Raw genomic sequence first — 23,582 nt, forward strand, 5'->3', positions numbered from 1 at the left:
TAACTCACTAGATACAGTATGATGTGTGGGTATATATCAGGAGCAAAAAGGCAGTGGGGGGTCTTTGCATGTAAAAGTGCACCCGTTTAGTTTGATTATCATGGAAGCAGATAAAGGATGGTGGATATGTTCCCCTGTTGCATTATGCAACTAGCCTATACTCCAGAGAGCACATGAACACTCTGAACTAAGAATAAATCATCTCTATGAACTGAACACCATGGGAGCCCTGTTAATATTTCGTATTTCATACATTTTCAGAATTGACTGCTAAATGAAACATTGATAGGAAAATGCTCAAGTGTTTTCGACAAACCCATCCAGAGCCTACTGACTGATGAGCTAGCTCCCCTTGGGTGGACGATACTGAAAGATGTTTACTTTCATCATTTTTAGAGGGCTCTTATAATATTATGTTTCCACTCAGGAAATACACCAACTTTAAAATTAGCAACCGCCCTTTAATTTTCCGTGGTGTTATAATGTGTTCCCATTCCACACTTATGATATGTGTTCCAATTCCCCACTTTTAATATGTGTTCCCATTCCCCACTTATAATATGTGTTCCCATTCTCCACTTATATTATGTGTTCCAATTCCCCACTTATAATATGTGTTCCCATTCCCCACTTTTAATATGTGTTCCCATTCCCCACTTATAATATGTGTTCCCATTCTCCACTTATAATATGTGTTCCAATTCCCCACTTATAATATGTGTTCCCATTCTCCACTTATAATATGTGTTCCAATTCCCCACTTATAATATGTGTTCCGATTCTCCACTTATATTATGTGTTCCAATTCCCCACTTATAATATGTGTTCCCATTCCCCACTTTTAATATGTGTTCCCATTCCCCACTTGTAATATGTGTTCCCATTCCACACTTATAATATGTGTTCCCATTCTCCACTTATATTATGTGTTCCAATTCCCCACTTATAATATGTGTTCCCATTCTCCACTTATATTATGTGTTCCAATTCCCCACTTATAATATGTGTTCCCATTCCCCACTTTTAATATGTGTTCCCATTCCCCACTTGTAATATGTGTTCCCATTCTCTACTTATAATATGTGTTCCCATTCCCCACTTATAATATGTGTTCCCATTCCCCACTTTTAATATGTGTTCCCATTCCCCACTTATAATATGTGTTCCCATTCTCCACTTATAATATGTGTTCCAATTCCCCACTTATAATATGTGTTCCCATTCTCCACTTATAATATGTGTTCCAATTCCCCACTTATAATATGTGTTCCGATTCTCCACTTATATTATGTGTTCCAATTCCCCACTTATAATATGTGTTCCCATTCCCCACTTTTAATATGTGTTCCCATTACCCACTTGTAATATGTGTTCCCATTCCACACTTATAATATGTGTTCCCATTCTCCACTTATATTATGTGTTCCAATTCCCCACTTATAATATGTGTTCCCATTCTCCACTTATATTATGTGTTCCAATTCCCCACTTATAATATGTGTTCCCATTCCCCACTTTTAATATGTGTTCCCATTCCCCACTTGTAATATGTGTTCCCATTCTCTACTTATAATATGTGTTCCCATTCCCCACTTATAATATGTGTTCCCATTCCCCACTTGTAATATGTGTTCCCATTCCCCACTTATAATATGTGTTCCCATTCCCCACTTGTAATATGTGTTCCCATTCCCCACTTATAATATGTGTTCCCATTCCCCACTTTTAATATGTGTTCCCATTCCCCACTTGTAATATGTGTTCCCATTCTCCACTTATAATATGTGTTCCCATTCCCCACTTATAATATGTGTTCCCATTCCCCACTTGTAATATGTGTTCCCATTCCCCACTTATAATATGTGTTCCCATTCCCCACTTGTAATATGTGTTCCCATTCCCCACTTGTAATATGTGTTCCCATTCCCCACTTTTAATATGTGTTCCCATTCCCCACTTGTAATATGTGTTCCCATTCCCCACTTATAATATGTGTTCCCATTCCCCACTTTTAATGTGTTCCCATTCCCCACTTATAATATGTGTTCCCATTCCCCACTTGTAATGTGTTCCCATTCCCCACTTTTAATGTGTTCCCATTCCCCACTTTTAAAGTGTTCCCATTCCCCACTTTTAATGTGTTCCCATTCTCCACTTATAATATGTGTTCCAATTCCCCACTTATAATATGTGTTCCCATTCCCCACTTATAATATGTGTTCCCATTCCCCACTTATAATATGTGTTCCCATTCCCCGCTTATAATATGTGTTCCCATTCCCCACTTATAATATGCGTTCCCATTCCCCACTTATAATATCTGTTCCCATTCCCCGCTTATAATATGTTTCCCCATTCCCCAATCAATGAGAAACACCGACTTTGAAATTTAAACATGGTTCTTGAATTTTCAGCAGGAACTTCGTTCAACGTCTCGGAGGAGAAGACAAACTGCCCCCTAGGATATTTCCCTTGTGGCAACCTGAGCATGTGCCTGCCCCAGCTCATGCACTGCAATGGTATCGATGACTGTGGAAATGAAGCGGACGAGGAGAACTGTGGTGAGTCGTCAGTTTATTAATTTATGTGTCAAACTCCCGTCCTGGAGGGCCGAGTGTCTGGGGATTTTACAACTCCTTTGTGGTTGATTGATCAATTAAGGTCACTGATTAGTTGGGAACTCCCATAACCTGGTTGTCTAGGTCTTAACGAGACTCCGATAGAAATTAAATTACAAAAACCAGCAGACACACGGCCCTCCAGGACCAGCAGACACACGGCCCTCCAGGACCAGTAGACACATGGACCTCCTGGACCAGCAGACACATGACCCTCCTGGACCAGCAGACACATGGCCCTCCTGGACCAGCAGACACATGGCCCTCCTGGAACAGCAGACACACACCCCTCCTGGACCAGCAGACACACACCCCTCTTGGACCAGCAGACACACGGCCCTCCACGAATTGAGTTTGACACCCCTGATTTATTGACTAATTTATTATAAGTAATTGTATTCTGACTGTGCTCACTTTGATCCTTGCTCTCCAGACTTTGATATTTGGATATTTGATCATGAAGTGTGGCGGTGCATCAGATGTAAATTTTTCCATCAAGGAAAGTTCAGGATTATTCCATTAAAAAAAGAAAAAAATATTTCACCTTTATTTAACCGGGTAGGCTAGATGAGAACTGCAACCTGGCCAAGATGAAGCAAAGCAGTTCAACACATACAACAACACAGAGTTGCACATGGAATAAACAAACATACAGTCAATAATACAGTAGGAAAAAAAGTATATATACAATGTGTGCAAATGAGGTAAGATAAGTGTCACACCCTGACCTTAGTTATCTTTGTTTTCTTTATTATTTTGGTTAGGTCAGAGTGTGACGAGGGTGGTATGTGTGTTTTTTCTTGTCTATGGTTTTTTGTACATCTATGGGATTTTGGTTTGTCTAGATATATATAGGTCTATGGTGGCCTGAATTGGTTCCCAATCAGAGGCTGCTGTTTGTCGTTCTCTCCTATTTAGGTTGCCATTTTCCATGTTGGTTTTGTGGGTTATATTCTATGTTTAGTTGCCTGTTCTGCACTAGCCATATTGCTTCACGGTTTGTTGTTTTAGTTCTGTTCAGTTCTGTTCAGTGTTCTCTCTTTTATTAAAGAGTTATGTTCACTTACCAAGCTGCGCCTTGGTCTCCTCTTTATGATGACTGTGACAATAAGGGAGGTAAGGCAGTAAAATAGGCCATAGTGGCGAGGTAATTACGATACAGCAATTAAACACTGGAGTGATAGATGTGCAGAAGATGAATGTCCAAGTAGAGATTCTGGGGTGCAAAGTGGCAAAATAAATGAATACAGTATGGGGATGAGGTAGTTGGATGGGCTATTTACAGATGGGCTATGTACAGGTGCAATGATCTGTGAGCTGCCATGACAGCTGGTGCTTGAAGTTAGTGAGGGCGATAAGAGTCTCCAGCTTCAACGATTTTTGCAGTTCGTTCCAGTCATTGGCAGTAGAGAACTGGAAGGAAAGGTGGCCACACGCCTTTCGGGGGTGACCAGTGAAATATACCTGCTGGAGCGCGTGCTGCTATGGTGACCAGTGAACAGAGATAATGCGGGGCTTTACCTAGCAAAGACTTGTAGATGACCTGGAGACAGTGGGTTTGGCAACGAGGAAGAAGCGAGGACCAGCCAACGAGAGCATACGGGTTGCAGTCGTGGGTAGTATATGGGGATTTGGTGACAAAACGGATGGCACTGTGATAGACTGCATCCAATTTGTTGATCTTGCAGCAGTCATAAAACATATCACAAAAATGTAAAATAAATAGCAAAGGATATTTACAAACAAGTAGGCAGGGTAAGTGCAGTTTCATAGTGCAAATGCTAAGTGCAATTAGTCCAACATTTTGTTAAGTTGCAGAATTGCATTCAGAATAAAAGTACTTGGCAGTATTGTTTTTAACCATAGGTAGTCTGTACCTGCGGCCAGAAGGAAGATGCTGGAATTCAGGGTGGAGTGGATGGGAAGAGTCTACCGCTATTTTATTCGACTTATGGAGGGCTCTGCCCAGGTAGAGAGATAGATGACAGTTCTTGCTGTTGCTGCCCCATGATTTTTCTGCAAGTCCTGATCAACTTGCCCAACCTATTTTTCTGTGCAACCTTGAAATTCTCAAACCAGCAGGTCAAGCAGTAGGACAGAATGCTCTCAATGAAAGATTTATAAAATAAAACCATGATGGTTAGATCAGCATTAAAAAAGTGCAGTTTCCATAGGAAATACATTCTCTGTTGGCCTTTCTTAAAAATAGCGTCAGTACACTGATCCCAGGGCAGCTTGTTGTCAATGACTAGCCCATGGTATTTGTTGTCATGACGTTGCCCTCTTTGGGTACAGCGAGCACCCCTCCCTCTGCACCAACCCTTTTCTATGCACCATCCCCCTACCCCCCCCCCCCGTCTCCTACACCCAGGCTGCTGTGGTCAGAGAGAGGTCGTAAATTCCTGGAGGAGATTATCTCCTCATGGCCACAGTATAGAGAGAGAGTAAAGTTTCATAGAGAGTACAAAGGAATTTCTTCCACCTCACAGAACTGGAGAACCGAACAACATTTATGTTCTGGAGAAGGTATAAAATATCACTGAAGAATCCAGCTACGAACTGGTCCGTTTGGTACAATTTTGTGAAACTCATGGGAGACAATATGGCCACATTACCATAACGCTGTTTATATAATAGCCTCAGATATGAGGCTTACAACTAATTGTTGTATAAGATTAATGAGTGAGGATGATACTGTTTGTGAAATTGTGAAATGTGATTTTGGACTGTTTAATGAAGGAAAACTCCAAAGGGAATTGGAGTTAACTAAATCAGAGGACCGCCCATGAGCACAGTTATGGTCGGGCATCCTGGGACAGGCCCTTTTCTACTCTTTTGAATAAAACCCCCACCCGGGTTTTTTTTATCACCAGACCATGTTTCTCTCAATTACGAGAGGACAAAGGTTGCAGACTACCTTACCTCAATAACGAGAGGGCCAAGGTTTGAGACGATTGCTGAATCTTTAAACCATCCCACGTGGTTAAACTCTTAGACTACCGATACCGACAGAATAAGAACAAGTCTTTGATATTAATTACTAGTCTGCAGCTAGGAATTCTGTATCATTGAACGCGAAGACCGACAACCGCCGAAACATGTATTCTGTAACGACATGAATGAATGTCACTCTGAACTATCCATTCTAACCATGAGACAGAGAGAGAGAGAGAGAGAGAGAGAGAGAGAGAAGGCTCTCCAACAGAAACAAACTTTTCAACAGAGATCCCGACGACACACTGAGTGTAAATATATACAGTATATTGATTGCAATTGTTCCCGAATGAGTGAGCGTTTATGTGCAAAAGATTAGCATTTCAATTGTTATAATTATCAACTTTGTAGTGTCTCATCTCAGTTGACCCCCACTTCTCTTTTTGTACACCAAGCCGCGATGCCGGTTTAGCCCACTAAAGCACATCCGCTATCATTTCCTTGTAACTATCTACTGTTTGTTTATGCATTTCTATGAATTACTTAGTTAGTAAAGAAAGGATTTAAGACAATTGATGTATGGATGACTCATAGTGAAGACTGGTTTCGTGCAGATAACCAACAATTTACGACGTTTGGAATGAGACTAACGTGAGGTAAAATAAAGAATATGTCAGGAAAATTATAACTTTCTATTCTGAATATTTTCCTTGGTGCCCCGACTTCCTAGTTAATTACAGTTACATGAATAATCAGTTTGATCGCGTAATAATAATTACAGAGTTATTTGACAAATAAGTCTTCAGTTTAATGATGCCAAAGACACAACATTGTATTCCTCCACTATTTCAATGGGCTCACCTTTTATCAGTGATGGTGTGTGCATAGTAATGTTCCTTCGAAAGTCAATCACCTTGTCCTTAGTTTTTGATGTATTTAATATTAGATGGGATGACTCAAATCAGACAGTAAAATCCTTTAGGGCTGGTCCATGCTCCGTCTCATCCCCTTCGGGAAGAATGACCAAAGCAGTATCGTCAGCATATTTGATCAGGTGGCGCCCTGGGAACCGGCTCCGGCAGTAGTATACAGTATGTATAGTACTGGTGAAAGAACACTTCCCTGTGGGGTTCCAACTGAAGTAGTGCGCACCTCAGAGAGTGTGTTGCCAACTTGCACCTGCTGAGAGATATTAGTTAAAAAGTTGGTGATCCATGTGATAAGCATAGCATCAAGTCCAAAGTCTCCTCTGTCTGTCCAAGAGGACAAACGGATTGTGTTACATGCAGAGGAGAAAACTGTGAGCATGATACACACATGGATTTTACTGCCCTCCAAATGCATGTACACCAGATGTAAGAGCGAGAGGATGGCAAGAAGCCAGTAGTTGTGCCTGCAAGACATAATTAAGTGTCACAATAAATCGGAAGCAAAGTAGAAACGTGTCAGCCAATGTTACTAGGTAGGGAAATATGAATAGCTTAATTATAAATTTGGCCATTGTTTAGAATGGCTTGTATCCTGGCTCTATGTCAGTATATGGTAAGTAATATACTGAAGTCAGTGATTCCCCAAGATACATTTTTTGCAGTGGTCGTAAGGGGAGGGGTCCGAGGGGAATGCCCCACCAGGATAAATGTTTTGTAGGACTGTGAGACGGTCAGTTCTTTAAAAAAAAGTATTATATGTTCAAGCAATAGGCAGAATAAATCATTGAACAAATAAAATGAATATCGTCAGTATAGAGAAGGTCAGTTCTGTTGACTTTTAAAACCACGCCCTTTCTCTGGATAAATTATCTGTAGGAAACTGGTAGGCAAGTCAGTTAGTGACTCCTCATCCTTCATGAGGGAGCGTAATCATCGACTGACACTAATTAGCATAACGCAACGGACGTAAATATTCCTAGAAAATATTCCTATTCATGAAAATCACAAGTGAAATATATTGAGACACACCTTAGCCTTCTGTTAATCACCCTGTAATCTCAGATTTTCAAAATATACTTTACAGCCAAAGCTAGACAAGCATTTGTGTAAATTTATCGATAGCCTAGCATAGCATTTTGTCCAGCTAGCAGCAGGTAACTTGGTCACGGAAATCAGAAAAGCAATCAAATTAAATCGTTTACCTTTGATGAGCTTCGGGTGTTTTCACTCACGTGACTCCCAGTTAGATAGCAAATGTTCCTTTTTTCCAAAAATATTATTTTTGTAGGCGAAATAGCTCCGTTTGTTCTTCACGTTTGGCTGAGAAATCGCCTGGAAATTGCAGTCACGAAAATGCAGAAAAATATTACAAATTAGCTCCATAATATCGACATAAACATGGCAAACGTTGTTTAAAATCAATCCTCAAGGTGTTTTTCAAATATCTATTCGATAATATATCAACCGGGACTGGTGGCTTCTTAGTAGGATAGAGAGAAACAATGGCCGCATTTGTCCTTTACGCACCAAACACTATGAGAGACTTCAGCTAACCACTGACGCAATGTTGACGTTCAGGCTCATTTTTCAAAATAAAAGCCTGAAACTATGTATTGTGACACTAGACACATTAGGGAAGCCATAGAAAAAGTAATCTGGTTGATAGCCCATTCACTGCTCAATAGGGACGCAACATCAGTTCTGTTATACTCACAGACAATATTTTTACAGTTTTGGAAACTTTAGAGTGTTTTCTATCCTAAATTGTCAATTATATGCATATTCTAGCATCTTGTCCTGACAAAATATCCCGTTTACTACGGGAACGTTATTTTTCCAAAAATGAAAATACTGCCCCCTAGTCACAACGAGTTAAGAACAAATTCTTATTTTCAAGGATGGCCTAGGAACAGTGGGCTAACTGCCTGTTCAGGGGCAGAACGATAGATTTGTACCTTGTCAGCTCGGGGGCTTGAACTTGCAACCTTCCGGTTACTTGTGACAGGTAGGCCTATATTTTCTGCAGCATAGCTTAAGCTACAGTAATATAAAGACCGAATGTGTGTCTAATTTACCCATCTCCATCTGGCTTTCGGAGGTCACCTTGTTTTTTCATTATAAGTATATATATACTTTTTATTGCAGCTGCAGAGTTTTGAAACAGCCTATCACTCGAATATCGTTGCTTTTAATCAGTGCACATGCGAGCATTCTATCGCAGTCTTTCTCTCGCCATCAAAATAGATAATCTTGTTCTAGATTGATATATAGCTCTATATATATATAGATGTCCTAGCCTACCTCTTTCAGGTAAGACGTTCAATGTAGTATTAGACTTACACTGCTGTTCAGAAGTTTGGGGTCACTTTGAAATGTCCTAAAATAAAAAAGTACATTAAAATAACATCAAATTGATCAGAGATACAGTGTAGACATTGTTAATGTTGTAAATGACTTTTGTCGCTGGAAACGGCAGATTTTTAATGGAATGTCTGCATAGGTGTAACGGCTGTTTGAAGAAGAGGACCAAGGTGCAGCGTGGTACGTGTTGATGATTTTTAATAAAACTGAACACTAGAACAAAAAATAACAAAGCGGAACAAACAAAACAGTTCTGTCTGGTGCAGACACACAAAACAGAAAATAACTACCCACAAAACACACCTTAGGCTTGGCCCACTTAGGTGCCGCCTCTGGAGCGGGGACCCTCGCAGCGGGCCCCGGACAGGAGGGCGACTCTGGCAGCTCCCGACAGGAGGGCGACTATGGCAGCTCCCGACAGGAGGGCGACTCTGGCAGCTCCCGACAGGAGGGCGACTCTGGCAGCTCCCGACAGGAGGGCGACTCTGGCAGCTCCCGACAGGACTCACCAGGCTGGGGAGACATACAGGCGGCCTCCTCCTTGGCTGAGGCACCGGACACACTGGGCCGTGGAGGCGCACTGGTGGTCTCGAGCGCAGAGCTGGCCCCACCCGTTCTTGCTGGATGCCAGCTTCCACCCGGCAAATGGACGCTGGCACCGAGCACACCGGCCTGTGAATGCTCGGCCGAGACAGAGTGCGCATCACTCCTGTGATGCAATGGCACGTTGTGTTAGCTAATCCGAGTTTATCATTTTAAAATGCTAATTGATCACTACAAAAACCCATTTGCAATTATGTTAGCACAGCTGAAAACTGTTGTTCTGATTAAAGAAGCAATAAAACTGACCTTTAGACTAGTTGAGTATCTGGAGCATCAGCGTTTGTTTGTTCAATTAAAGGTTCAAAATGATCAGAAACAAAGAACTTACTTCAGAAACTCATCAGTCTATTCTTGTTCTGAGCAAGAGAACACGTATATTAGTGTCTAGTTTGAGAAACAGACGCCTCACAAGTCCTCAACTGGCAGCTTCATTAAATAGTACCCGCAAAACACCAGTCTCAACGTCAACAGTGAAGAGGCGCCTCCGGGATGCTGGCCTTCTAGGCACAGTTGCAAAGAAAAAGCCATATCTCAGACTGGCCAATAAAAAAAAAGATTAAGATGGGCAAAAGAACACAGACACTGGACAAAGGAGTGGCCACCACACTATTGAGCTGTTGTGGGAGCAGCTTGACCGTATGGTACATAAGAAGTGCCCATCAAGCCAATCCAACTTGTGGGAGGTGCTTCAGGAAGCATGGGGTGAAATCTCTTCAGATTACCTCAACAAGTTGACAACTAGAATGCCAAAGTTCTGCAAGGCTGTAATTGCTGCAAATGGAGGATTCTTTGACGAAGGCAAAGTTTGAAGGACACAATTATTTCAATAAAAAATCATTATTTATTACCTTGTCAACATCTTGACTATATTTCCTATTCATTTTGCAACTAATTTCATGTAGGTTTTCATGGAAAACAAGGACATTTCTAAGTGACTCCAAACTTTTGAACAGTAGTGTATATTTAGCTAATTAATGATGGGTTGTGCATAATAAGCTTCTAACTTGTAGCCTATATCTATTGCGCAATACCCACGCACCTGTGCTCCGCTGGCCTCTCCTTAAAAAACGCATGGAGACCCATGCAGGAAAAGCTAGACTAGAATATCTTGCTGGACATCATTTTTGTAACGTTTCTTATACCAATAAACTATTCGAAGAGGGACTCAAGCTCTTTTTTGCTGAATGTTAAATAGAGCAGTCAATAGAACTCACGGGTAGTTTGAAAGTAGAGTGAACACGTGATGGCTATAGCAGTTATTTATTCAGACCATTAACCATTCAATCTTTATGAATAGAAGTGTCACGGCCGTCGTTCAAGGAAGACCAAGGTGCAGCGTGGTGTCACGACTCCCACTGAAGGTAGCTCCCCTGCCTGTTCGGCTCGGCGCTCATCGTCGCCGGTCTACTAACTGCCACCGATCCCCTTTTCCTTTTCTGTTTGTTTGGTCTTATTGGTTGCACCTGTCTCTTATTTTGGTTGTTGATTCAGTCTATTTAAGTCTGTTAGGCCCGCCTGTTTTTGTGCGGGCTTGTTTTTCTGTTAGTCAGGTTGTGCGTGTTGTGTTCCTGTCCGTTTGTGCTCTGTGTTGGGTTGGACAATTTTGTGTCGTATTTTGCCTGTTGTTTTGGGCGTTCGCTTTGAAAACCTAATAAAGTTGGTTTCCCCAGTATCCTCTGCTTTCTGCATTTGACTCCGCACACACCACTCCAGGCGTTGTGACACGTGGTGAGCATACATTTTATTTTATTTGTAAAAATGTCGCCAACAAAACAAGAAATAACAAAAACGACCGTGAAGCTTACAAAGGCTATAGTGACCCTAACAAAGACAACTTCCCACAATGACAGAAGGGAAAAAGGATGCCTAAGTATGATTCCCAATCAGAGACAACGATAGACAGCTGTCCCTGATTGAGAACCATACCCGGCCAAAACATAGAAATACAAAAACATAGAAAACAAAACATAGAATGCCCACCCAAATCACACCCTGACCAAACCAAATAGAGACATAAAAAGTCTCTCTACGGTCAGGGCGTGACAGTACTTCCCCCCCCCAAAGGTGCGGACTCCGGCCGCAAAACCTGAACCTATAGGGGAGGGCCCGGGTGGGCATCTATCCACGGTGGCGGCTCTGGTGCGGGACGTAGACCCAGCTCCACCTCTGGCTCACCCCACTTTGGTGGCGCCTCTGGTGCGGCGGACCCTCGTCGCCGACCCCATACTGGGGACCTTCGTTGCGGGCCCCGGATTGGGGACCCTCGTCGCCGACCCCATACTGGGGACCTTCGTTGCGGGCCCAGGACTAGGGAACCTTGTTGCTGGCCCCGGACTGTGGACCCTCGTTGCTGGCCCCGGACTGGGGACCCTCGTTGCTGGCCCCGGACTGGAGACTGCACAACCCGTCCTGGCTGGATGGTAATCTTCGCCCTGCAAATGCGGGGCGCTGGCACAGGATGCACTGGGCTGTGCAGACACACCAGAGACACAGTGCGCAGAGCCGGCGCAGGATATCCTGGGCCGAAGAGACGCACTGGAGACCAGGCGCGCTGAGCCGGCACCATCCTTCCTGGCTGGATGCTGACCCTAGCCCGGCAGATGCGGGAAGCTGGGATGTAGCACACCGGGCTGTGAACGCGCACTGGAGACACTGTGCTCTCCACCGCATAACACGGTGCCTGACCAGTACCACGCTTCTCCCCATGGTAAGCACGAGGAGTTGGCTCAGGTCTCCCACCTGACTCAGCCAATCTCCTCGTGTGCCCCCCCCTCCCCCATTTTTTGGGGCGCTGCCTCTCGGGCTTCCGTGCTAGTCGTAACGCTGGGCCCCTTTACTTGCTGCCTCTGCCTTCCTCGATGCTTCCACCTGCTCCCACGACAGGCAATCCTTTCCTGCCAGGATCTCCTCCCATGTCCAGGATCCTTTACATCCAGGATGTCCTCCCATGTCCAGTCCCCCTACAAAGGCTATAGTGCCCATAACAAAGACAACTTCCCACAATGACAGAAGGGAAAAGGCTGACTAAGTATGATTCCCAATCAGAGACAACGATAGACAGCTGTCCCTGATTAAGATCCATACCCGGCCAAAACATAGAAATACAAAAACATAGAAAACAGAACATAGAATCCCCGCCCAAATCACACACTGACCAAACCAAATAGAGACATAAAAAGGCTCTCTAAGGTCAGGGCGTGACAAGAAGTGAAAGCCTACTGCATCTTATTATAGTCCTATTTTATTCAAGGATGTCATTAGAATTTTGAAGGACAACGAAACGTATTAATTTAACTGTTGAAAGTGAGGAAGGAATGAAGCAACAAAAGGGAGCGAAAGAGCCTACTTGGCTAATACATTAGCGTGCAATATTATGAAAAGTATGTGTCAGCCTACTAATTATACAAATATGCCTTATTATATTTAAAAAATGTAATCAAATTCCCTAGCCTATACTTGTAACTTTGTATCGCTTGTTCTCTTCTGCCTTATCATGGTTTGAATGATGTGCGCAATCCCAGTGCATATAATACTGCATAATACAGTACAGTCATACAGTTCACACTCAAAAAGATTAGCCTACTGGAGCTAGTTTCATTTATTTACCCAAGAGAACATATAGCCAGCTATATACATGGGCTTTTATGTTTTTCTGTCATAAGTAATGTGAAGTAGCCTATATCACACAGTATATGTATATGTAGCGGCACAATCATTTGGGCTTTTTTTTGGCTTGGGCTCATTAAATGTCGTTAATGTAGGCTCATAAAATGTATTTAATGTATGGCTCATCAGGCTCAGTTTGTATCAGGTTTGAATTTTCATGCTGATCAAAGCTCTAATCAAATCCAGACATATTTATAAGGTTTATAATGCTTTTGAATGACACTTCTGGTTTTGGTGGGAAATAGCGGGTTACCCGGGAGAAAAGTGATTTAATCTCGGGATGGAACATTTCTAAAGTACCTGAAAATATTAACCTCTAATGCACACCTTAGTGGGCTAATCATTAGCTAGATCCAAAGTCCAAACATGATCTTGTTACTAGATACCAACATATTGATGACTTTATTGTCCCAAAAACAACTTGCAACAGTGAATATATTGTAGGCCTACCTGTGACACTCCAAACTTGAATGCGCCTCAATAGGAATGTTTATTTTTCTCATATAATGCACGACAAGTTGACTAGGAGTGCATTCGTAAATTTACTATGGCTGTCTACACTGATTTCACAGCACTCTCGTCTGAGTGTGCCAGAGTGCAGAATAACTGATTAAATTACGAATGCACAACACCTGTTGAATATGACCGGTGTCAGTAAACATGGGCAAAAAAAAACGGATTTAAATTGTTGCCAGCAGCACAGTTACAATCACTAACATTCTATATAACATGAAAACAGCCTAACCAGCTCTGCTAGGGCGAGTAAAATGGTCAGAGTGAGGTATTCTTTCATTTGTTTCTGGAAGTAGCAAGCTAGCCACTTTAACCAGTTAGCGTGGGTGTTTGACTGCCATTGTAAGGAACGCTTGGATCAACCCTACTCTTCGGCCAGAGCGTCCAGTGTCAATCGTGCAGTGTGCGCTCTGAACGCTCCGAGAGCTAAATGCTCTGAATTTACGAAAGGACAATCTGACAACGCTTTGAATTTATGAACGCCCAGAGTGCACTCTGAGTGAATTTACGAACACACCCTAGTTAAATTGCTAGGTAAACTATTATACTGTGTGGTTGTCTGATTTTGCTGTTCATTACTCATCTTGTTGGCAGAGGAGAAGTAAATGTGGACAGTTCCAGCATCTTCAACGTGTGCCTCGGTATCAATATTTTTTCCTGTTCCATATTTTTGGGGTGTGGCGGCAAAAATTAAGCAGCGGGAAAAACTGGAATTTCTTGCTGATGAAAAAAATAAGTAATATTTTATTTAAAGTTAACCAACAGGTGCTATCTAGAACTTAAAAGAGTTATGTGGCTGTCCCCATAGATGAACCCTTTGAAGAATCCTTTTTGGTTACAGATAGAACCCTTTTGGTTCAATGTAAAACCCTTTCCACAGAGGGAAATGTTAACATCACGGGTGGGGATTCCATAAATTCTTAAGATCTTCCATAGGCTTCTTCAGTGAATGCTGTCGAAAGCCTTCTGGAAGTCAATAAAGTTTATATATAGCTGCTGTTTCCACTCCCTACATTGCTCAATAATGTTCCTGAGGGCAAAGACCTGGTCTGTACCGCTCCTTTCCACTTGTTCGTTCCTAAGCACCTTGTTTACAGCTGAAGCCGTGGTACGATAATCTTGCCAAATTTCTTGCTGGGAATAAATAAAAGTGTGATGCCCCTCCAGTTGTTGCAGTCGGATAGTGTGCCCTTCTTAGGTCCAAACATGATGAGTATGTATGATGAGCCACTTGGGCCAATCTGAAAGTATCTTTCTCTCCATCCAGATGTAGGTGAGGAGTGGAAGAAGGATGTTTGCAGCCAATACTGAATTGATTTTGAACATGTCTGCTTTAAGTTTCCCATTACTTAGTGACTTGATGGTAGTGATTATTTCTTTTTTTGGTTGGTGGGTCGGTGTTTATGTCTAGATCTTCTGAAGTAGCTTCAGGTGTGTTCATTGGATCCACAGGGGGTTCTCTGTTGAGAACCTCTGAAATGTTCTGTCTATCTTCCTTTCTGTTAATTTTATAGTCAGAAGATTGCCTTGCTGTTCTTTGATTTGGGTATTTGACTTGAATTTTTTGCTACAGATTAGGTTAGTGATTTTCGTGTAATGTTCCTAGCTGATTACTTGTGGCTGCTTTTTCAGCTGCACTTGCCAGCTCATCACACACTCCTCATCTCTCCTTACTAGCCATTTGTCCCGTGTTGATTTTTCTGTACTGTTCCTCTTATTTCTGTTTCAGCCTTTGCGATTTGGCACCTGTTTTCTTTTTCAGTTCCCTTCTTTACTTGATAATGTCCCATGTTTCGGGGTTGATCCATTCCTTGCATAGCCTTCTTCAAGGCTTGATACTTGTTGTGAACTTGTATTATGAAGGTTTTCTTGGCGGTTTGGTCCCTCAGCATGCCAACATCAAATCTTGGTGTTACTTTTGTTGGTGGTCCTGAACAATTCATTTTTAGTTTGATGTCGGCAGTCACTAGATGGTCATCACTGGCGACATCTGCCCCCCTTCATGCGAGCTTCTACACTTGGTGTCGATCGTCAGGTGGTCAAGCTGGTTCTTGTCTCTTCCATTAGGAGAGTACGAATTTTAGCTTGTAGATATTCTTGTGGGGAAACAGGCTGCCACCTATCACCAGGTTATTTGTGACGCAGAATGTTAACAGTATCTCACTGTTGTCAAACCTCTCTTCACAGACGTGCTTCCCCATTGTTCTCTCGTAGTTGGTGTTCTTGGTCCCAACCTCTGCATTCAGGTCTACAATGACGAGGAGCAGGTCTTGATCAGGCGTATTCTCTACTCCAGATTAGAGGGTGTTATAGAACATATATTTTTATACATCTTTGGCATTGTTTGTGGGAGCATAACATTGGATTATTGTTAGTTTGGTATGTTGTCCATTGAGTCTGGCTTTTGTCGTTCTGCTGATGATTGGTTTCCATTCCATCAGAGTTTTCTGTACACCATTCTGTAGGATGATGGTGACACCTTCACTATGTTGTCTATCCTCCTTGCTATTCCACCTGGCTTCACTCACCTCCAGGATCTATAGCTTGTATCTCCTCATTTTGCTGGTAACCTGTACCAGCTTTCTGGACTCAAACATTGTTTGAACATTCCATAGGCCAATGCACAGTTTTTCTTTTGTGTTCAGTGCTCCCATCTTAACGTTAGCAGTTCCCCCATAGGCTTTCACTGATGGCGGTCAGACAAGTCTAGGACTCTAGAATTGTCCCTTTTTGCTGTTTCTGTAGCACAAGGGTTTTATGGGATGGCGTTGCTAGCCCCATGCCCAGCCGTCCACAATTTCTGATTTCGGGAGATTTTGGAGTTGATTTTTTTGTCCTTTACGATAGCCTTTTGTCTTCCTGATGATGGATTACAGTCTCATACCACGTGAGATCAGACAGGCTTTGGGTCATGTACAAGCTGCCCCTGTGCATCAAGCTCAATCAACTCCTGCTGTTGTGTAGTGAAAGCTATAACTGAAAGCCAACATAAAATGTTTTTTGTTTTTGTGTCAGCTGTTCATACCAGCAGCGTGAAACAGGAGGTAAGGCTCATAGTCTTTGTTTATCTTTGTAATGAGTGATTTTCAAGACGGGAAAACCTATGGCATAAAACAGAGGGACAGACATGGTAATGTAATAGCGTAAGGTAGTGTGTACACTATGACATTATTAATGGGACACCAGTTCAGTTACTGAAAAAAAATAGTATTGTAAGAAGACCTGACTTATTTGAGTAATAACTCTATAACAGGGTTTCCCGAACCCAGTCCCCCCCCCCCCGTTAATGTTAGTGTTGTTGGGGAACCCTGCCCTAGAAGACTATAAGTAGTAATAGACTTATCTGAAGGTATTCATTATTTGAGTTAATTACCAGAATAATAAGACAAACACAGTTTCTTCATACAATCAACATTTAATAACACTAATCAAAATATTTACAAACATAATGAGAGTTAGGAAATAGAATGAAAGACAAGAAGTGAAGACATGGAGATCCTGTTGTCTGTTGTGGCTTCTTGATTGTTCAGGCCGCACAGAAGAGAACAAAGGAAGAAGGTGGCTGTGTGTCCTTCCTGGTTGAGTTGGGGTTCCTCCTTCAAGTTGCTCCTTTGGTCCTGAGTTGGTGTCCTTATGCTTGTTGTTTTTCTCTGTTGGCTCTTTGCTTGAGTTGCAGAAGCTGTACTCTAATTATCTTCTCATTCTTTCATTGAATGTTAGCTTATTAAGTGCACTGTTCAGGCTACAATAGCTCTTCTGAGATTAAGTATTCTTCTAAACCTGTTTCGTGCGTGGGCATAGGGCTGTTGTGGTGATGGTGTTACTGCCAGACCTGCAGTCATGAGTCATGGTAATCTCCTCTTATGCACTCTGGACATGCACTGGTAGTACCCAACCACTCTGTTGGCAATCTAACCACTCTAATATCAATGCAAAATGCAATCAAAAATCACTTCAAACGCTTATCATCAAAACAGTATCATGCTCAACAACAGGTTGAGACTGAGTGGATGTTGTTTCAAACACAACGAAATGGACAGCACTTTCTATGGTGATGATTAATTAAAAATGCCCATACACATATTAGAGCTTCAGCATACGAATAGGCCTGCCTATATATAAGTCCAAGCCCCCCCAAAAATTCGGAATTAAAGTCGTTATTGTTCCGTTATACAATATATAGCCGAATAGTCTACCGCATATAAAAAAAATAAATTAAAAAAATAAACAGATTTAGCATGTCTTTGGTACATAATTGGACTGGCCTATACTCCAAAATTAAAAAGTAATCCCCGTTGAGTGTGGACTGTATTATTATGCATGCATGATGGACTGGTTACCTTATGCTACGCTCCAAACTTTCAAAGCATGAGTCTGGGAGAGAACATACAGCCCTAGGCGATGCTGTTTGTTCCTTGATTGTGCAGGGTGGCTTACAGTTAGCCTACAATTACTAATAGGGCATGTTTTATATATTTTCATCATTAATAGGCTGACGCATTACCTTTAGCTACATAATATCCGTGCATTTCCATCTCTTTCTCTCCTTCATTCCTTTCTCGAGAGCGCAGACAGAGGGGCTGTGAACAGTCTACTGAAATATGTTTAATTGTGAAAACGTGACTATCGATGTTCCTGAACAGATTTCACTTGGTTTCCCAAATTAAGCACTGGGTAGCTGCAGGAACAGGGTTGGAGGGCCCATGGCATACAGCATTTGGGTGGAAATAACGTCATGCAGCGAGAGGCTGCATGCTTCTCAAACAGTGGTTGATGCCTGGAGTGAATTACAGTAACTGTTATTGTAAACAGAGTTTTGATGGTTGCCTGGTATGTTTCAGTAGGTGTCAATTGGTCTTTAATGTTTCTGGCTGTGCTTTTGCTTTCTCAGCTTGGTTGCGAACGGTGCTGGTGGTGACATGGGACTCTGGAGCTGGACCAAGAGTTTGGGGCTGGGAGGGTGACTGAGGTGTCAAATGACCCCCCCTGTTCCCTTATCTCTAAGTGTGTCTCCATCCTGATGTGTTTGACCTCGTTCAACTTTTCTAGCTGATTAGAGACTTGGGACAGCTTTGATTTGAAGGTTAACAATTGCTGCTTGGTCAGTTAAACTAGTGGAATCTAATTCCACAGGTTTAGTCTTATGGTTGTGATCTTAAGTTAATGTTGTGGTGTTTAGTTAAGGTTGCCGTGCTTTGCACTTTTCATAAACAGCAGCCCTCTTTGTGTTAATGATTGCCCAGTATTTTCTGCTAATGATTACCCAGTATTTTCTGGCATGTTAAGAAATGCTTGGAATAATTCCATCCTCTAATTTCATTGTCCCCTCATATAGAGCATGTTGGTCACAGCTCTGTATGGATAATATTGTTGAAGTAGCTTTTTGAGTCCTGGCAAGGCAGATTAATATGATCCAAATGCTGGAACTAAGTATGCCCATTTTCAGAGTCACAAAACAATCTAGATCAATTGACTAATGAGTTACTAATGCTATTGAGTTGAAGAAAGCCATGCCTAAGTCCCCTGTCAGCAAGTGTCTTAAAAACGCTGCAGACTTATATGTGACATTAAGATAATGTTCAAAGTTGCGAGCGACAAATTTAGCATGTGTGTGTGTGATGGACTTTTCAGTGATTGCATGTCAAGGTAAAAGCTACACTACCGTGCAAAAGTTTGGGGTCACTTAGAAATGTCCTTCTTTTTAAAGAAAAGCAAATGTTTTGGCATTAAAATAACATCAAATTGATCAGAAATACAGTGTAGACATTGTTAATGTTGTAAATGACTATTGTAGCTGGAAACGGCAGATTTCTTTTAAATGGAATATCTAAATAGGTGTACAGAGGCCAATTAGCAACCATCACTCCTGTGTTCAAATGGCACGTTGTGTTAGCTAATCCAAGTTTATCATTTTAAAAGGCTAATTGATCATTAGAAAACCCGTTTGAATTTATGTTACCACAGCTGAAAACTGTTGTTATAATTAAAGAAGCAATAAAACTGTCCTTCTTTAGACTAGTTGAGTATCTGGAGCATCAGCATTTGTCGGTTCGATTACAGGCTCAAAATGGCCAGAAACAAAGAACTTTCTTCTGAAACTCTTCTTGTTTTGAAAAATGAAGGTTATTCATTGCAAACTTGTTAACACTGAATGCCCAGAGTGAATTTAGTGTTTAGAATGTATTATGAATGTGTTGTGATTGACAGCTACACAGCTTCGTAGTGTGTAATACGGAGATCAATAGCAGGAGATCTGGTGAACATCCATGGGCCGTGCTGAGAGGAATCATGCAGAAATGCATCATGCTGCCTCCTTTTGACTTTGTAATTAAACTTTCAAGCTAATGCTCAAAATCCACAGGCCCTGGCCCAGCCCAGCAGAGAAAATGTGATTGTTAACTGTGTGTCCAATACCAATGTTAACACTGAATTGACAGCCACATTTGAAATGATTAAGGGGTTTTTCTGTTTTTCAAAATGGGTTTGCATACACAATGTCATAGTGAACAAAAGCTGTGACATACTGTAATTATATCTTTACATGTAAAAACAAACAATCAAACAAAAACAAGTACGTACTCATTTACTGTTTCTCCATGGCTCCATGGCTCTTGTTATTCAAGGACATCCAATTCTGTACTTATCTTTTTTTTTGTTATTCAAGTACATTTAATAAAATTCATACATGGAAGAAAACAGTCCAACAGAATTTCATTCAGAATTTCAATTGCATCATAGAATTTTTAAAAAATATATTAACATTCAAATCGCTTTTAATATTGCAATAAACAGCATTTGTATTTTAATATCCTCTCTCCAGACATTCAGAAATTACCCTGGTGCTGGATAATGTGCTAGCAAGTTAGTTTTGAAAGAATCTGCAACAAATCATAAAGATTCATGAAACATTCATGTTAAATGTTATGAACGCAATCCCAATATTAATTTATATGCATGGCTACCAATTTTATATTTGTGGTATTTGAATTGTCAGCGAACTGGAGTGCTCTGTCATGGTTTAGCAAATACCTTCTACTGAGATGTACTTGTTTTAGCAGATTAAGTTTTGGTGTCTGCTGTCAGATCATTAGGACTTATGGTATTTCTTTTTTTGTTGTTTGTGTATTGTATGTTTCTGTCTCTTGGCCAGGTCTCCTTTGAAAAAAAGATTCATATCACAATCAGACCCAGATTCAGACCAAGATAAGAAAGAAAGAAAATAAGAAAGAGAAAAATAAAGAAATAAAGAGGATTTTGGTTAGAGGGGATCTATCTGTGTGGAATGTACAATGTCTTAGTTGGCTAGTCACGCAGTAAATCAAGAGTTTGACCGGTGACAAGAATACAATCGTACATTCTAGAGAAATATCTTTTGATAGCACAAAAAGATATATGGAGTCTAAAAACTACCTTTTCCCTCAGCTGGAAAAGATCACAAATAAAATACTTTTGATCAGAAATGTCAGAAAGTACATAATTAGTTGAAGGTTACTCAACCATATTGAAGTTAAAATGAGTATAACATGGAAGCCAAACCGACTGCACGCGTGCGCCATTGTGTGCCATCAAGCATAAAAATATTTTGTCCCCCCACACCAAACGAGATCACGACACGCAGGTTAAAATATCAAAACGAACTCTGAACCAATTACATTAATTTGGGGACAGGTCAAAAAGCATTAAACATTTATGGCAATTTAGCTAGCTAGCTTGCACTTGCTAGTACTGCGCCAACAGTACTGTGCAGCCGTCTTCATCAACCTGGCCAAGGCTTTCGACTCCGTCAATCACCGTATTGTTATCGGCAGACTCAATAGTCTTGGTTTCTCAAATGACTGCCTCGCCTGGTTCACCAACTACTTCGCAGACAGAGTTCAGTGTGTCAAATCGAAGGGCCTGTTGTCCGGACCTCTGGCAGTCTCTATGGGGGTACCACAGGGTTACATTTTCAGACCGACTCTTTTCTCTGTATATATCAATGATGTCGCTCTTGCTGCGGGTGATTCCCTGATCCAGCTCTACGCAGACGACACCCTTCTGTATACATCTGGCCCTTCTTTGGACACTGTGTTTTCTAACCTCCAAACAAGCTTCAATGCCATACAACACTCCTTCCGTGGCCTCCAACTGCTCTTAAACGCTAGTAAAACCAAATGCATGTTTTTCAACAGTTCGCTGCCCGCACCCGCCTGCCCGACAAGCATCACTACCCCGAACGGTTCTGACCTAGAATATGTGGACAACTACAAATACCTGGGTGTCTGGCTAATCCAAAATCAAATCTAGAACACGTTTTCTATTTCGCAACAAAGCCTGCTTCACTCACGCCACCAAACTTATCCTAGTAAAACTAACCTACCGTATCCTACCGATCCTCAACTTCGGCGATGTCATCTACAAAATAGCCTCCGATATTCTACTCAGCAAACTGGATGCAGTCTATCACCGTGCCATCCGTTTTGTTACCAAAGCCCCTAATACCACCCACCACTGCGACCTGTATGCTCTAGTCGGCTGGCCCTCGCTACATATTCGTCGCCAGACCCACTGGCTCCAGGTCATCTATAAGTCTATGCTAGGTCAAGCTCCGCCTTATCTCAGCTCACTGGCCATGATAACAACACCCACCCGTAGCATGCGCTCCAGCAGGTATATCTCACTGGTCATCCCGAAAGCCAACACCTCCTTTGGCCGCCTTTCCTTCCAGTTCTCTGCTGCCAGTGTCTGGAACAAATTGCAAAAATCAGTGAAGCTGGAGACTTATATTTCCCTCACTAACTTTAAACATCAGCTATCTGAGCAGCTAACCGATCGCTGCAGCTGTACATAGTCCATCTGTAAATAGCCCCCCCAATCCACCTACCCCATCCCCATATTGTTTTATTTACTTTTCTGCTCTTTTGCACACCAGTATCTCTACTTGCACATCATCATCTGCTAATTTATCACTCCAGTGTTAATCTGCTAAATTGTAATTATTTCGCTACTATGGCCTATTTATTGCCTACCTCCTCACACCATTTGCACACACTGTATATAGACTTTCTTTTTTCTATTGTGTAATTTACTGTACGCTTGTTTATTCCATGTGTAACTCTGTGTTGTTGTTTGTGTCGCACTGCTTTGCTTTATCTTGGCCAGGTCACAGTTGTACATGAGAACTTGTTCTAGCCTACCTGGTTAAATAAAGGTGAAATAAAAAAATAACAAAAATATGCGTGCTCAGGTGCTTGCTCTCTATCAGGACAGAAAAACCATTGCTCACATGGAGAACTAAAAAAAAGGACAATGAAAAAAAATGATGGTTATAAAATAAACCAAAAGTGTGAACTCTGCAAACAACATTTCCACTCTGAGAATGAGAAGGGTAAATTGCTGTAATTAAAACATGCATTAACAGAAATGAATGTAACCAAATGACAGTGATTAACGATGCATTTACTACTGGTGACATATGTAATGGGGAATTGATCAAAGAAAAAAAGCAAAGGGACAACAATTCACACAATGAAACCATGAATGCCCAAGAATTGACAGGAGACAGCTGAGCCATTCTGGAGAGAGACTCGCCTATATCTTTGCCACACCTACCCTTCTTCTTGTCTTAACATTTTAAATTATACTAAAGACACGTTATCTTCACACATATTTGAGATGCTTTTCACTGACAGCCACAACTCAATAATCAGCTAGGCCTATTGCCACAAGTGCAGCCCAAATTGCGGGCTTCCCAAATTGGCATCGGCCTAATTTTGAAACAATCCACAGCTATTTAAAAAAAAAAAGTTAATATCCTTAATTCCTCTGTCTTGCTTTCTGGGAAGTATTTTGAATTATTTTATTTATTTCTGTATAGACAGGAGTAACTATTTAATTTGTACAAATGTATTTCCATTTACATCGGTATTGGACTCAACGCTATACCATTTCTCTCCTGTTCTATTGGTTTTCATATCAA

General features: G+C 41.5%; 1 protein-coding gene across 1 annotated transcript in view; it reads left to right on the forward strand.

Moving 5' to 3' along the window:
- The window catches only part of LOC110488935 (relaxin family peptide receptor 1), a 94,489-nt gene that overhangs the window by 9,443 nt on the left and 61,464 nt on the right, over nucleotides 1-23,582 (forward strand). The window contains exon 2 of the mRNA XM_021561419.3: nucleotides 2,415-2,561. Within this exon, the coding sequence (XP_021417094.1) occupies nucleotides 2,415-2,561 (147 nt within the window). The remainder of the gene's footprint in view (nucleotides 1-2,414; nucleotides 2,562-23,582) is intronic.

Source organism: Oncorhynchus mykiss, chromosome 14 (genome assembly GCF_057628025.1).
Source record: "Oncorhynchus mykiss isolate SJ-2025 chromosome 14, ASM5762802v1, whole genome shotgun sequence".
Lineage (NCBI taxonomy): Eukaryota > Metazoa > Chordata > Actinopteri > Salmoniformes > Salmonidae > Oncorhynchus > Oncorhynchus mykiss.